Below are 13,924 nucleotides of genomic sequence, written 5' to 3' on the forward strand. Positions count from 1 at the left end.
TCCTTATCCACTAAACAGATAAACTTTGTTTCTCAGATTTTCTCCCAAGATATCCCAAGATTTAATATGGTTTTAACTCAGGCCTTCTGCTGTCTGCTCCAAAAAATTCAAATCCACTCCAGTTCCCCATTTCCAAATGAAAGTATGATTAGATGACCTCTGGTCATTTCAAATAAAACAGGGGCAAACTAAACATTTTACACATCATTCGCAAGGTCCCTACTGGCTCTCAGTTCTGTCCTTAGGCATTGTTGTGCACACCCTTTGAGATCATGTCATTCCTCCCAGCTCACACTTTATCTTACATCCCACTGCCAGGCTAACCCTCTGTAAGACTCGATTTGACATGGGCACTTCTCTGATATAAAGCACTTACAGTGTTACAGGACATCGTGTCAATGTCTCTAAGGAAGCACCGAGCTGCCTTTCAAAGCAATCACTCTATTCCTAAGGCTGCTTTCCCTACATGGAACCTGCTTCGTTACTATGTAGACAGTCTCACTTATCCCCTCTTGTCTTTCAGGCTTCCCAGAGTTCATACTCCTATTTAGGTCTGGTAAAATTAGAACTTCTCTGTAAACTGTTAACATTTTAGATTATATAATGATAACCCTAGCTTCTCTGGCTTCTCCTGATGTTTACAATGTAGCACTCATTAGTCTCCCTGGATTAACGTTACTTCTTCCTTCCCACTTAAACTATAGCACCTCCTACCATGGTGGCAGGCAATGAATATGGTATGATGGGCTGCACATAAAATGCTGCTGTTGATACTAATAACATCATGGGTTATATTTTACTATTCTATGAAGAAATCAAGTTGATTTTACATACAATAAAAAGATTAAACTTACCCATATATAAATGTAGCTGCTACCCCCATCAAAGAAGCCTCTCATCAAAGCAAATGGAGATGGAGACCATCCCAGAAAACCACAAGTGGACACAATGGATCAACAGATAGCAGCAGCCCAGCCCCAATAGATATATCTGCTTCACGGCACCTGTATCTGTAACTCAGAGGACACTGAAGAAAAGGAGATGAAAAGATTCTAAAACATAGGCTACTAGGAAGTCTGCTTGTAAACACTTTCAAAAATGGCTGCAAAAAAACAAGACTGGAAGGACATGTTGTATCAATGGGCATGTTAATGTGGAAAGAAAGGGGATAATTTCACAGGATCCCTCCCCTTAAGCAATTAATGACTGCTGGAAAAAGGAAAATTAGCCTTTCATACAAATGAGCCCCATATTAGTTATCTAATACAGAGCGATCAGCCCTCAAACCATATACACATTAACAACAATGGACTCAGCAAGTTGTATTTGTATATTTGTGTATACAGATTGTATGTGTGTGTATATGTGTGTCAAACATCTTAATCTAAAAATCAGTGTGTAAGGTTATATCTATGCTTAATGAAAATATCTTCAACTAATTACAAAGTAACCTATTGATATGACCATGACCACAGCATAATACTTTATAGACTTTAACATTCTACAAGAGAGATGAACTATTTAATAGTATTTAACTGAGACTATTTTTTTCATTAAAAATAGTTTATATAAATGGTTTAAGAAAGTCAAAACAAGAAACTATTGAAATATTCTGTTGATTAAAAAAACAAAACTGAGTATATTGACTAGTTGATAAAATCAAAATTCTAATTGTATCTTATAGATTTCAATAATCCCACACTAGGAATAGGGATAGTTCGAATACAAAAGCTCCAAAAACATTTTTTTTATATTAAGTAACCCTTGACTTTTAAAGTGTTCTGAATTTGTAAATGGAGAAAATTATTTTATATGTTACAATTTATAGGTCATTGGATCAATAATATAAACTAAGCTTTGGCAATGACAACCTGTAAATCCTCCTTATTTGACATAAAGATCCAAGCTCAGATTACTTCCTTGTTAATCCTTTATACTACAGTAGCCTCTTCAAAGATTTCTAAACAAGTGGACCTTTTAAAGATTTTTAAAAGAGATTTCAACTAAATTGAATTCCATAAATCCAATTTTATCAGTTCTTTTAAAAACATTCACAGTAGAGAAATAGCTTCATTCAAAGACTAAGAACCCAAATGTTATAGTAGCAATGGTGTCCCGGAACTGGACTAGGGATATGGCTCATTTTTTAGGACTGCTTGCTGTGAAAGCAAGAGGACCAGACCATAGCCCTGCTCTCTTAAAACTATTTTTCTCCTTTTAAAAAAGTTTATATGAGTGGTTTAAGAAAGTCAAATGTGAAATTATTAAATTGTTCTGTTGATTGTTTAAGAAAGCAAAAACAAGAGTATATTTGCTAGTTGCTGAAAGCAAATTTCTAAATTGTATTTATAGCTTCAAAGCCAAGCATGGATATGCATGACTGGAAGTTTAGCATGAGTGTGTGTAGAATGGGGGTTAGGGAGAAGGGTGGCAGGCAGATCCCTGAGGCTCATGCGAAAGGCAACAGAGCCACACCAGTGAGACTATGATTTAGTGAGAGACACTGCCTCAAAAGGAGGAAGGTATAAGAGGAAGGCATCCAAAGTTTTCCTGGCATCCACACGCTGTGCACCTGCACGTGAGTCTGTCTACATCTCTCACACCAAAATCACATCATACCATACCACACACCACACACGCGCGCGCACACACACACACATGTGCACACACTCCAGAAACCCATTTTCTAAGAGTAATACAATCTGCATGATCAACTGCTACCATATTAGGACTGAACACACAGGAAAAACACTAATAGAATTTAAGCATGTGATGTTTGAGGAACTGTTTTGGAACTCAGGGAGACTGATGAAACAGTTTAAATTACATTATGACCAAGAGTAATTTGAGAAACCCTAATAAAAATTTAACAAAAAGGGCTAACAGACCCTTTCCTTAAACAGAAATTCTAGCTTGAACACCAAATTATTTTTAACTTGCTATGATATCAGAGATCTTGAGAAATGGAACTCACAGATTTTTTTAAAGATCTAGTGACACTCTTGCCTGACAGATAATGTTAGGAAGTCTCCCAAGGCCCTAAGATGTGAGGATTGGCTTGGACCTGTGGGCACAGAGGAAGTTATCTCTCAAAAATAGATCAAGAATGTGCTAAGAGTAAAGTTCTATTTTAGAAAAGTTTTATCCATCATAAAAATAAAAATAAAACAGAACACAAGATTCAGTAAATCGCACTAGAACTGCCAAGAGTCGACCCTCTGCTATACCAGCCAGAGTCACTAAGCTATCTATTGTAAATTACAAAAGCAATTTTCACATGCATTCTATCATTTAAAAAGAGTTTTCTGAGGTGAATGAATTCAATGATGAAAGATATCCTTTCTGTAACATGTGAACAACACAAAAACTTTGTCATTAAATTAAAAAGCAATGAAATCTATCTAAAAATGATCATCTAGTTGGGATGCTCCACTGCATTTTTTAAAAGACCTGACATGTTCCAACTCACCCCAGGTGATGGTAATGGTGGAGGTCATGAGGCATACCTCCTAATGTAGGTGGAAGACTTGTCCTCCAGTCAAATAATTTGAGCCTGTTTTCGCAGTGAGCAATGGCATTAGGAACTCCAAGTTTAAGCTGAGCTAAGTCTGAAACTTACTGGAGCACATCTGATATTCAAGCTTGAAGGTCTCGTCATATATTTCTATACAAATGACATTAAACGATGCATCCTTCTGAAGAGTATTCTAAGGAGAATTTTACAAGTGTTATGGTTCTGAAAATATTCACTCAGCCTTGTAAATAGTCTATAAAGGAGGACCTATGCCAGATGAGAAGGTAGCCCTTAACCTCCATTACTACTGGGAGGACAGTTCAAACACACAATGAAGTGTTCTAAGAGGAAACAGAATTAACTAAAACAATAGTCTATGTAAAAGACTATAAGTTATGTTTGTAATTACTATGAATTTGATGTTAGGGGGTTTATGGATAGAACAATGGGTGTAACCTATAGACAAGAATATTCACACATTTAAAAAATTGTAATGGAAAGGACAAAAAATAAAATTGAAACAGTATATTTGATTCTAAAAATAAATTATAATTATTGGTAGTAGTGATACAATGTACACATAGAAATAATTTAATTATCCTTTTTTTCAAAAGCCAGTAAGTTTTCCCAAGCAAATGATATTTTTTACATATATCAGCAAGGCTTAGAAGACATTTGCCCTTATTTTATAGTCAGTGTGTGTTAATTATGATGTCCTGATAATGTTCTAAATACAGGCTTGCTGAGCACAAGGCTGTCCAATAGAACTTGTTGCCGTGGAAATGGTCTATATCTGCATCCTTGACTGCCAGGAACTTAAACTGGGGAGAACTGTAACTGGGGAATGGAAATTTTAGTTTTATTTTAAAATAGCCACATATGACTGTGTCTACCACATTAAAACATATATCTTAGAGGGTCAAATTGAGAAACTAACTCTGTTAAATTAGGTTTCACTGTTATTTACTTATCCATTTCCAAAGAATACTATACTGAAATTTTTTTGTCCAATGATGTCATTGTCATTTAAAAAAAACATGCCAGTGAATATCTAATATTACACCCAGATTAGCCCAAGAGAAAACACTGCCTGCGAAGACTCGTATCAGAATTTACAGATGCCAATACTACAACACTAGTTAATGAGGCAGCTTGGTGACCTGTGTGTCAATCTGTCTAATGTTCACTTTAGAATGACTAAAATTCAAACTCTGAAATATCCACTCGTGAAAAGTTTTTCCCATTATCTATCCTAACACAAGAATACCAATTACTACACAGCTTTCTTTCAGCCCCACTGCTTGTCAAACCATTTTACCTGACAGATGTATTTGTTCTTCCATTTGCTCAGCACACACTGACTGTTTTGCATCAGTTCCTGAAGGACAACAGAAAAAGAGAGAGTGCAGTTGGCTACAGACTTTGTCATTATCAGTTAAAGTGCTTCTGATTTGCAAGAGAAGAAAAAAAACAAGAAGGCAATCAACAAGCCACACAAAGACCCAAGTGTGGGGGAAGCTCCCTCTAGACAAAAGCACAGCCATCATCACCACGAGAACCCGTCCTTTATGAAAATTACATCTGTTGAAAGATGTTCTAAAACAGATTTGTTTGCTCCCACTTTTGAAACCTTTTGAAAGATACCTCCAACTCTCTCAGTGAATCTCGAAGTTTTTCTGGGCGTCTATTTTTGAGTGTCCAAGGATAATCTCGTGCTGGCAAATAAAACATGTACAACAGTTAGTTAAAGATGATTTAAATAAGGAACCTCTGCTTAGCAGTGTGGTTTGGAGGATTAAAATAAGACACCCCGTAATTGAGAGGAAGTGGACTTCAGTTCTATCACTAAATGACAGTCTTCAAAGGCTCTGTTACAGAAACAGGATTTTTTCCACAAACTAATCTCCCTGGTTATAATTCTGTGATGACAACCAACAAGACTGAGAGATCCTTGAGATGCTTCGGTGGGTCAAGGGTCTAGCACTATATACAGAAAGTGGCCTCATCTTTATAATTTAAGTAATTGTTTGTGAAAATAGTCAAGGTTCGACCCAAAAGAAATCCTAGCTCATGCAAGTGGCCAACTCAGACCTGAAACCTCTGATGAATAAGTTAAACGTGGTGAGGAAACAAGCTGAAAATAAAAAGCAGTATGTAGAAAATTAATTTAAATGTGACCAAATCACTAAATACTTCAATTTTTAAAAGGGGGGAATCCAATTCTTAAGAAATAGGTATTATGTCAGGAAGAGGTGGTGCATGCCTTTAATCCTGGCACTTGGAAGGCAGAGGCAGGTGGATCTCAATGTGTTTGAGGTCAACCTGGTCTACAAAGCAAGCTCCAGGACAGCCAAAGCTACACAGAGAAACACTGTCTCGAAAAAACATTAACACACAAACAAAAAATAGGTATTAGAGATGCTCTTTGAAATAATTCTCTCTAACATAAACACCAATTCAGCTACAAACCCTTTAATCTATAAAGGTGCCCTGCCTGAAAGACATGCTAATGCACAAGAGAGTCACAAAGCTTGTGGGGGTAACCAACCAGTAACCTGATCTACTCAAGGCCTACTCCATGAGATGGTACCCATTCCTGCCAATGATTAGATGATGGAGAATCTGAGACCAGACATCTTAAAGAATGAGGAGACAACTAAATACTACTGTTCTTAGAAAAGTGAAAAAGCAAAACACTCCCAATGACATTCTGCTAAACTTAGAAATCGGTGCCCTGCTCAGCCATTATCAAAGCAGCTTCCTCCTACAGCAGACAGGAACAGACACAGAGAGCCACAGCTAGACATTCTGCAGAGAGTCAGAGACCTTGAAACACTCAGCCTTAAATGGAGATGTCTCCACCAAATCCCTCCTCAGGGCTCATAAATCCAGCAGAAGAGGAGGTGGAAAAAAAGCTAAGAGCCATAGGGGATGCAGGACACCAAGAAAACAAGGCCCTCTAAATCAGCAAAACCAAAGCTCATGTGAACTCACAGGGACTAAGGTAGCATGCATACACAGGGCCTGCACAGGTCTGCTCTGGGTCCTCTGAGCATTTTTATGGCTTCTAATTTAGTGTATTTATGGGATTCCTAGGTGTGTGAATAAGTGTGTGTCTCTGATTCCTGTGACTTCTCTTGGGTTCTTTTCCTTCTGTTTAGTTTGGTTTATCCAATTCCAATGTGTTAGCCTTTGTTTTATCGTATTACATATTATTTTATTGTGCTTTATTTTATTATTATCCCTTAGGAGCCTGTTTGTTTTCTAATGAGAGACAGAAAGGGAATGGATTCATATAGGAGGAGCTGGAAGGAGCAGAAAGAGAGGAGCCAGTAATCAAGACATATGTGAAAAAAAAATCTATTTTCAATAAAATAAAAAATAATATAATTCTGAAATCTATGCCAGGATTCAATAACAATATACCTTTAATTTGTTTTAAATAATTTCAATTGAAAGGTTATTTAAAGAAGGTACAAAGCTAGCCTAAAACTAAATATCTTTTAAAAATTAATAAAATTGGGGTAGGGGTCTAACTCAGGGATAAGGCACTGCCTCGTATATGCGAAGCCCTGGGTTCTATATCCAGCACCCACCACATACAAACACATGAACACATGGTATACAAATAATACTAATAGCATATTAAATTCACTGAAACTACAAATTGTTCTTTATATTCTCATATTTAATAATTATAAAAAGAACTGTATAGATAAATGTAGATGTCATGTGTGCATATACAAATAATATATAGCATATATAGATATTTAAATTTGAGAGTTGAAATTGCTATGTATCTTATTTCAGCAAATTAATTTGGCTCTATAAACATAATTTTGATGTGTAGAACATATGTACAAATTTTAAGATATGTGTTACAGATACTAATGCAGTATTCTAAAAATTAAATGTCAGTTTAATCACTTAAAATAAGGAAAAAGGGAGGGCTTTTCAGATCTAGCCATATTCCAAATAAAACTTTAAATTACACTAGCTTTAAATTACTAAACCTATATCATGATATAGTTATACATACAACATACTTGTATCTTTGAGACTAACAACAACTAAATAAAATGCTAATATAACAAATGTCACTTTATTAAAAATAAGCACAACAGGATTGGCAAGATGGCCCAGAAGGTGCAAGTACCCACTGAACAGATTGACAACCTGAGTTCAATTCTTGGGACCAACATGGTAGAAGGAGAAAACTAATTCTCTGATTTTTACACACACCAGAACACGTAGTCATGCACATATATACATATGCATACATAATAATAAAAATAAAAATGTTAATTAGTAAAATATATTAACACCTTAGGCAAAATATGAATAATTAAGTGTTATCAGAATTTGAGCATGATTTATGATCATTTTGTCACACAAAAATGAGGTGACAGATATATACAGATATATAGTTTTACTACAAAATTTGCATGATTGATAAATCAGGTTATTATATACATCTTGAACATTTATATTTTTATTAGCCAGTTAAATATTTTAGATAAAAATCATTTAATTAAAAATATTAAATGCAAATGCACATAATTTTAAGTTTGTGTTTACAAAAGCATATATCTTACCAAGATTTTACATAGTAAAGATTTTAATGATTTAAATTAGAAAAACCTAACACATACAATTATTATGATTGAGTTTGATATAGAAACAATAAAAATTAGTAATTATAAGAAACATGGACAGAATAGCATTTACAATTTGTGTAGAAAACAGTTCAATGGTAAAATAATACACTCTATTTTTCTAATAACTTAAATATAAACATAAGGTAAACTTACATTCTGCCAGCCTTTGTTTTTCTTCTAAGTTACCATGCTCTGTTGTTGATACTGTAGCAAAGGAAAGATGGAAAGAAGTGGGATTTGTTTTTATTAAAGTATCTTATATTTTTAATGGGTGCACAGACAATAAATTGTTGCAGACACTGAGATTAATACATGATGCTAAGCTTTAAAAAGGACAGTTGAGAGAGAATGTCACAATGTGTGCTTGCATGCCATTGAAGCCATTTCCTTACTGTGCAGTGAAAAGGCTTATACAGCACAACAGGTGGGCCAATATTCTGAGCTTCCAATCTCATCAGACAGGAAAGGGAACTGCAACTGAGCCCAGAAGAGAAGCTGATGCATCTGTCATCAGAGCTCTGAAGTCAGCCTATTAACTGCCATGCTAAGCACACAGGGTGCTCACACAGCCTCCACTTCAACGAAGAACAGAACAGGAAGTAACTCTAGCTAGGAAGACCTTTTGGCCCATCATAAAACTTCTGGGATTAACAGGATTAATCAGATAAAGAAAATTGATCATTCACTCAGAAATGTCTATTTCAGATATCAGGTGAGGATCCGGGAGGCCAGCATCACGGGGACCAATGCATTAACAATGCCCTCTGCTGGGGCACCAATAAATAAATGTGAATAGACTGTCCTGTTATCAGCCTGATCGGCAACAAAATGAAAATGTCCACGTTCTTCTACAGCATTTTCTCAGTACTGCTTTATTTTTGATTGATCAGATATCAACCTTAGCATTTTTCTCTTTAAAAAATCTGAAGTACTGCTCTTGAAAGTTTGGAATTTATCTAAAGCTCGTAAACACAGAGTTTTTAATGTTCTACTCCATTTCATGGAATATCTCATTTACAAAACCAATTAAGTAGAATAGGTAAGTACTTTACCTGGTGGGTCTTTCTTGTCATAGTACTGGTAGACGCCGATGTCTCTATCTATAGAGAGAAAGAACATTAAATTATGGTAAAAGTTCTGGAGAGTAAGAAGCCAAATCATACTATATCAGAGGGGATTGTGGGGAGAGGAACAGAAACAATCTCCTTATGTCACTAGAAATAAAATAGCTCAAAAGCATCTGGACATGGGTTCATCTATTCTAGGGATATGCAGAAACTGGAAAGTTTATCGATCTAATGAGGAAATCAGAATGGCATAAGGAACCACACAGAACTAGAATGGCATGGGGGGAGATTAGTAAAGAACTGAAATCAAGGAAGACCAAGTTTTCTCTTTCACACTTCCTCTGATATTTTTCACAGGGCGCTACCAAAAGGAACTGCCACTAAGCAATGCCAAATGAAGTCAGTGGATGGAAGAAAATGCCCTAGCTGTTGGATTCCGAGCTGTGGCTTGCTTTTCTCCAATTTAGCTCAGAAATCTAGTTCCTATCCTATAGCATTTGGGAGGAAATCTGCAAGAAGAAAGGAGGGATTACTGGGAGCTGTGGATAAATTATTATCCGAAACTTGTTTAGAGTCAAAAGGCTTCCAAACCTATTCAAATTCAGACACTCTGCTGGGCTAGGTAAGAGGCAAGTGAGACTCCGCAGATGTTGAGATTGGTTTAACCAAGGGATTCTGTTCTTGCAATTTAAACAAGAGAACAGAATAATTTTCCTGTGTCTATGAATAATAAAATATCTCTTTTATTGAAGTAACACTTGTTTTCTTCCATGCAAAAATAATTCTCAGTTACTAACATAAGGAGGCTCAACTGTCTCTCACGAAGTGAAGCAGTACAGGCTGCCCCCTAGTGACTGACTGACTCCATACGTCTTCAAACTGAGCAACAAAACCAAAAGAAAAACATTAAGTAAAGCTGCTATAATTAAGTCTGCAAATAAGTAACAATCATGTGTACTTGATATACTTGATACTCAATACTCATACACTAATGCTATATTTTTATTGATTGTGAAATTAAGACATAATTTTAAGGAAGGCAATTGGATGTCAGTTGGATGGAAAACATCTACCAAAGATTGACTAGCAGACTATGGCCCCTTGAGTACTTACAATAATTTGTGAGGCTGAGTAGTGATTTCATGAGTATGTGCACCTTTTGATAGTTCAAAGCATACTCTTACAATCTGCACACTTTTCAGTACATATGTTACACTTCAGTTTTAAAAGTTTCTTGTTATTTAAAGCTATGAGCTAAGAACTACAGACATTATATATGCAAGCAATATTTCCTATTAAAACCCACAGCTTATAATACCATTTACTACATCAATATATTTATGACTCTAACACAGAACTAAGAAGATCTTAAGGGACTTTGAATTCCATGCACAAATCTGGCCTTACTGTGCCTGGCTTAGTGAAACTGAACGTAAGTAGGACAAGGGGATCCACACAGGAAGACCTGTCCAAGAAGAACCAGGGCTGGGTGAGGAAGATGCCCATGCAGTAATCAGATGATGCAATCTGTTAGAGCCTCTGCAGGCATAAAGTACATACACTGGGGATAACAGCCTGGTGAGGAGATGAGCAAGACAAGGAGATCATCTAACTTGTTCTAGAATCACATGGGGTGAGAGTGTCCACATAGGAAGAGTGGACACAGGAATACACAAAGAATATCTAAGAGGGATTGACTGGTTAACTACAGTTATGGAAGCAATGAGATTCTTTCTGTCCAAGAAGAAGCATCTGCATATGAAAAAGGAAGAAAATTATTTTCTGAGACAGTTTTTTACTTGTAATGTTAATGTTTGTTTCATGTGGTACATTCAATTTTCAGATGATCAGTTTAGCATTTCTTAGCATCTGTATTTGGATTTTGCTTCCTGAATTCATGAATTCATGGATTCAGCCCTTTCCTTAGGTTTGTGTATTTTCTTTCCCTTTCCTACTTCATCTCGTTTCTCCAGAAATCTTTTCACCTGTTTTCTTTTTATTACTTGTCTTCTTTCCTGTAGAAACATTCAGGTGTCTGATGATTCCACAGCTCTCTTAAGAGTGATGCTCTGGACGCCTACTGACACCTTCCAACCCCAAACAGGTTTCACTGAGTAGGCTTCACTGACCAGCCAGGGGCCAGAATGATTTGCCCAAGACCACTAAAACCTTAGTGTAGATGCTTTCTTTTGGGAGATCATGCAGTAACCCCAAGAAAGGATTCTATTTTCAAGCTCCTTCTTTCTTGGCAAATATACAAGTCAGAAAACATCCTTGGAAGCGCAGGTGATGAAGAGGACGATCAGCATATCAGCTTCAATTCCTCTGCTTTCAGTTCAGCAGGTCTTCCTCCAGTGGCTCTGGTGTCATAGGGTTTGGAGCCTCCTTAGTTAATTATTTCCACATCATAGAGGTGTCTCATTACTTTCTGCAGGTGTGCATCATCCCCTTGGCTGTCAGCCTGGTGCCACATACTCATCTTCTGCAGTATATGCTCCTCAAGTTTCTGCAACCTTCCAAAGTTTTCATCTACAATGGCTGTCACTGGAATTTTCTTCTCCATGCAAATGATACTCAGATTTTTAGCTCTGTTAATTCCTTTAATGCTTCTATTTTTCAAAAGGTGTCTAACTACAGGTGTCCTTTTCCTAATCTTAAATCTAGTGCATTTATGCATCTTTATTTTACATCAGTTAATCTTATTTTAAAAGAGTTTTGGGAAGAAGCAAATATGTATCAAATTTTAAACCAGAAATTCCATTTCTATATACCTTAAGGAAAAACTGAAATATTATATTCATCTGTTATTATGCATTCAATATTAAAAAAGCAGTACTTTACAAGATATAGAAGTAACATAAATAAAAATATTTTTTTAAAAAAATTACTCTGGATAATTGAAGTAGAAGACTATTTTTATAAGTTGTTTTCTAATAAAATATCTTAACCTATAATATTAATAAACATTGTTAAAACAAAATTATATTATTTTCTACTCAGGAAATAAATATAAACCACAAAGAACATAAATATACATCTCAGGTTCATGTTTGAAATGTTTTTAATATCAAACAGAAATGTCTTTTTTATGCACTAACTTACAAAATTTTATGACGATATATCAGTTGAATAAGCCCAATTTAAAAAATTGAAGGTATGTATCTTTAGGATGAGCTATTAAACTAGTAAGATTTATTTCATAACTCAGGCCAAAAAGAAAGTTAATGGGGGTATTTAAAGGAAGCTTTTTCATTACCCAGGTTTTCACTGAGGATGAAAAGAGAGACTGCAAGTCCGGGCCCCATCTCTGTCAATTCTCAAGACAGAGCATAAGAGACTGAAGAGCCCTAACCGAGGACGGCTCACTTACCTGCAATGTGTAAGGTGCTTTTCAGAGACCACAGGTGTAGTTCAGTCAAGCAGAAAGACATCTGACAGCAGAGGAAATTTCTGTCCTGTTCAACATAATTAGGAAGGAAGGGAGTACCAATTAACTATTCTATATTGTCAATTATAATCTAAACCCTTTTTTAAAATAATATTTGAGATATGGTCCATTAGATTAAACACATTTTCATTTATTTAGTTACCCATACAGAAATAAGCTCTAGAAAAAGAAAAATATACTCTTTTTCCTGAATTTACTATGCCATCACATTGAGAAATGTGGTAAGGAGACTATATTTGGGTGTTCAATAACATATGTTTGGTTACAGCTCTAAGCATGCTTAGAATTATTTAGTGTATGAACATCTTCTAAGACATAAGTTCTAGGAGAAGTAGGTCTGTTATGTGGTTATTGAGTACAAGCACATACATTTTAATATATGAAGTAAATATTTTAGATCTCCTACACATAAACAGACTTCAACAGAATGCACAAGGTAAATGGCATATAGTTACTACCATATGAGGTACAGTTTCTTTAAAAGTAAACTGTATAAAACTACATTACTATTCATATAGTAATATGCATATCATGATAGACAATCCAAGTACATTTTAAAAATCAGGATAGTTAAAATACACATCCTGGACTTCTTCCTAACTTTAGGAGCAAGGATGAGTAACATACACTATTGATGCTTAAAAGAAAAAAATCTTATAGGACCTCATCAATTTGGACTGATTAGGAGAAAGCTAGTGAGACTCTGGAAAAAGTTCACATTTTACAAATATTAAAATAAATTTATATAACTTTTCAAAATTTGCTTAGAAATTCATATAGCATACTAGTCATGTGTTATATATTAGAAATATATATAATGATTCAAACTAAGCACATTCTAGAAACTGTAAAAGAAGTGTTCATTTCAATAAACCTCTGGAAAACAAGTGTGAAAAAATTTAAGACAACTTTTAACAGATGAAAGGACTCCTCAGCTCCTCTAACATTAGAAGTGGTTGAAACATTTCCCACATTATTCATATGGGTAATAATCCAAAGTAATTTTAGACTTAATAGAAACTTCCCTCGCCCTCACTTCACCTCCACAGAATCAGGATATAATTACAACCATCAAGAAACACGTGTTCTGCTAAAGAGACATGATGTGCCGGGCAGTGGTGGCACACGCCTTTAATCCCAGCACTTGTGAGGCAGAGGGAGGAGGATTTCTAAGTTCGAGGCCAGCCTGGTCTACAGAGTGAGATCCAGGACAGCCAGGGCTGTACAGAGAAACCCT

General features: G+C 35.6%; 1 protein-coding gene across 7 annotated transcripts in view; it reads right to left on the minus strand.

Annotated features, from left to right (window-relative positions):
* Positions 1 to 13,924, minus strand: part of Wdpcp (WD repeat containing planar cell polarity effector) — a 314,567-nt gene that overhangs the window by 214,315 nt on the left and 86,328 nt on the right. For 5 of the 7 annotated variants that reach the window (XM_031342541.1, XM_031342542.1, XM_031342540.1 and 2 more), the window contains 5 exons: positions 12,610 to 12,694; positions 9,225 to 9,272; positions 8,326 to 8,376; positions 5,159 to 5,229; positions 4,833 to 4,892 (listed from right to left, as the gene is read on the minus strand). In XM_031342541.1, coding sequence (XP_031198401.1) covers positions 4,833 to 4,892; positions 5,159 to 5,229; positions 8,326 to 8,376; positions 9,225 to 9,272; positions 12,610 to 12,670 — 291 coding nt within the window. In that variant the 5' untranslated portion in view covers positions 12,671 to 12,694. Of the gene's footprint in view, positions 1 to 854; positions 1,028 to 2,974; positions 3,512 to 4,832; positions 4,893 to 5,158; positions 5,230 to 8,325; positions 8,377 to 9,224; positions 9,273 to 12,609; positions 12,695 to 13,924 lie in introns of those variants that run through there. The other 2 variants (XM_031342545.1, XM_031342546.1) reach the window with 2 other exon arrangements.

The sequence above is a fragment of the Mastomys coucha genome, unplaced genomic scaffold (assembly GCF_008632895.1).
Source record: "Mastomys coucha isolate ucsf_1 unplaced genomic scaffold, UCSF_Mcou_1 pScaffold22, whole genome shotgun sequence".
NCBI lineage: Eukaryota > Metazoa > Chordata > Mammalia > Rodentia > Muridae > Mastomys > Mastomys coucha.